This window comes from Curcuma longa, unplaced genomic scaffold, assembly GCF_044706935.1.
Source record: "Curcuma longa cultivar G26 ecotype Majalengka, Jawa Barat unplaced genomic scaffold, ITB_CL_G26_1.1 contig_18833, whole genome shotgun sequence".
Lineage (NCBI taxonomy): Eukaryota > Viridiplantae > Streptophyta > Magnoliopsida > Zingiberales > Zingiberaceae > Curcuma > Curcuma longa.
The window spans coordinates 45752-48949 of NW_027430933.1; the positions used below are offsets into that span (position 1 = coordinate 45752).

Here is a 3198-nt window from a genome sequence, read left to right on the forward strand (position 1 = left end):
AATTTCAATTATTGGATAAGACCAAATAAAATAGAAAATTTTAATTTGTAGAAAATAATTTGACAATTTCCATGCATTGATAAAATTTTGAATTTATAAAATAAAATAAATAATATCCTTAAATAATAAATTTAAATTTCATAAATTATTTATAGTTGTATTTAATTAAAAATAATCCTATGGATTCATTAAACAAATGTAAGTTAGAGTTTTTTTTACATTTTTAATGCCCTTTTCAGATTTTGTTAAAAAAATAAGACAGATCTTTGAAAAGTTGATTTTTGCTCATTTAGATATTAGAGAAATCGTAAAATTAAAAATAACTAGTATACTAATTGCATTGTCAATTAGTCATTTATTCGGTCAATAATATTTGGTTAATGAGGTATTGTTGTGTAATAAGTTTGGTTAACTACTATCCCAATTCTTATTGAATGTCAAAAAATATTTCTATGATTTGAGAATTTTTTTTCTTTTACATTCTTAGTATATTCTTATAAGCTTTTCTCAATCAATATAATTTGTCCCCCATAAATTCTTTATCTAGTATTTCTTTGCATAGAAGTTGATAAGAATGCAAGCATAAGCAGTAAGTTTTTCTGTACAAATTTGGATCTAATCTTGAACAGGTGATTCATCCGTCTCAAGAAATGGCAGTGGTCCTAGACTTTTTTGTTAAGAGATACCTTGACCAACTATCAGATTTTATGGAAGGAGAGATAGGCAAAGTGATAGGGGTTGAAGAAGAAATTAAGAAGATTCGTGACAAATTATCAAGAATCAGTCCCTATATTCAAGATGCAGAAAAAAAAAGACGTACAGATCCTGTGATCGACAGTTGGGTGAAGCAATTAAAAGACATCATGTATGATGTAGAAGACATACTTGAACTTTGCTTGATCAAAGATGGGAGATTATTGGCGGCCCACCCATGTTCTTGTTCGGGGGTACACTCTCCGATCAATTTGCTTGCATCTTGCTTCCAACGTTGTAAGTTCCGTAGAGACATTTGGAACAAAATAAAGAAAGTTAATGATAGACTTGAAGCAATCAAAGAGGTCAATACATTGGTACTTGGTGGGTTAGTAGCTGCCCAAAAGAACTCAGTAACGACGTTATCTTCTACCTCACATATATTTGTGGCGACAGATATTGTAGGGACACAAATTGAAGAAGCTGCCCAAAACTTAATTTCGAAGATGGAGAATAGCAAAAAAAATTGTAGTGTGTTTGGAATTTCTGGGATGGGCGGAATGGGCAAGACCACTCTAGAAAAAAAAATATTCGGTAATGATGAAATGGTGAAAAAACAATTTAAAAAACAAGTGTGGTTGCATGTATCCAAGGATTACTCTCAGATTGGCATACTCAAACAGGCATTGAGAGGTATAGGAGGACATGATGATGGTCTTCAAAGTAGAGCAGAAGTTGAAGGTCAAATTGTTCCTCTTCTTTCAGAAAGTTTGCTACTTGTACTAGATGATATATGGAGTGCAGATGTATGGATGGATTTGCTCAGAAATGTCATTTTGAACGGGTCCGGTAGGAGGGTTATCTTATTTACCACTAGGCATGAAAATGTGGCAAGAGCAATGAGAGCAGATTTTGTCCACCATGTTGAGAAAATGCACGAAGACAGTGGTTGGGAATTAATTAGAAAGATTGTTTTTGGAGACGAGGAGGATGTAATAATTTCTGAATTGAAAGAAGTTGGTATGAAAATTGTCAGAAAATGTGATGGCCTTCCTTTGGCAATTATAGTGATCGCAGGTGTTTTATTTCACAAGGAAAAGAGTAAGAGGAAGTGGAAAAAAGTTGTTGAAAGTAAATTATGGTCTATAAAAGAGATTGATGCTGAACTATCCAATGCTTTATACTTGAGCTATGAGGATTTACCCAGTCACCTCAAACAATGTTTTCTTAGTTGTGCTTTCTACCGTGACATATCATTTCGACTGGACATAATCCCATTATGGCTGAGTGAAGGATTTGTGATTGAACAATCAGACAATTTGATGGAAAATATTGCAGAAGGCTACTACAAAGAACTTATTGCAAGAAACCTTTTGCAAACTTCTCAGACATTTATAGCTGATTATGAATTTGTTATGCATGATGTTTTACGATCTTTTGGGCAAAAGCTTATGGAAGAGGAAGGGATTATCATTAATAATGCTCAATGCACAAGTACAAAATCTTTGACAAAGATTCGTCGTTTGTCCATCTCAACCCAAAGTGATGTGTTATCTCTTCCCAATGTGATAATAGAGCAAAAGTGTTTAAGAGCCCTAGACCTCGTTAATTGCCCTCAAATCAGACGAATAGAGAACCATGCATTTGAAAGTTTAAAATGTCTCAGAGTCTTGAATTTGTGTGATACATCCATAGAGAACCTCCCAAATTCTCTTATGAAATTATTTCATCTAAAATACTTGGATCTTGATCGAACGAAGATTAGAAAGCTTCCTGAATCCATTGGATGTCTTGCAAACTTGCAAACTTTGAGTCTCTCGTGGTGTAAATCATTGCATGAACTTCCAAAGGGCATCACAAGGTTGAGGAATTTGAGGTGCCTTCGAATTCAGGGTACTCCGCTCACCCATGTTCCAAAGGGAGTTGGGAAGTTGAAAAATCTCAACAATCTTGATGGATTTTTGGTCGGCCATTGTGACTCCATGAACAGGATGGATGGAGGTTGTGACTTGGACGAGTTGCAATACTTGTTCAACCTAAGTACTCTGGTTATTGATAAATTGGAAAGGGCAACAACGAGAGGAAACAGAAACTTTGTGCTCGAGAACAAAACATTTCTTAGGAGATTCCTTCTTGCATGGACAATGAATAATAATGAAAATAATGAGGAGCAAAGCACTGAGGCGGAGAGGATATCCAACAAACTTAGTCCTCCACCGACCCTAGAACATCTTGCGATAAAAAATTTTCCTGGTCAACAGTTTCCAGCATGGATGGTTTCTACTTCTATACATGATTCATTGGCTGATCTAACAACTTTGGGTCTTTCCAATTTCCCATCATGTGTGGTGCTCCCTCCATTGGGTCAACTACCCAATCTTAAATACCTACGAATTGAAGGAGGAGAAGCAATCAAAAGTATTGGGCCTGAATTCCTCGGTTGCAGAACGCCTGCTTTCCCAAAACTTGAGTATGTAGAATTCATTAACATGCCCAATTGGGAAG

At 35.3% G+C, this 3198-nt stretch overlaps 1 protein-coding gene across 1 annotated transcript; it reads left to right on the forward strand.

Annotated features, from left to right (window-relative positions):
• The first annotated feature begins 650 nt into the window (after positions 1-650).
• Positions 651-2559, forward strand: LOC141816967 (putative disease resistance protein RGA1). The gene is made up of 2 exons (XM_074704686.1): positions 651-2169; positions 2513-2559. The coding sequence occupies exons 1-2, from the start codon at positions 651-653 to the stop codon at positions 2557-2559; spliced, it is 1566 nt and encodes a 521-aa protein (XP_074560787.1).
• The last annotated feature ends 639 nt before the right edge of the window (positions 2560-3198 follow it).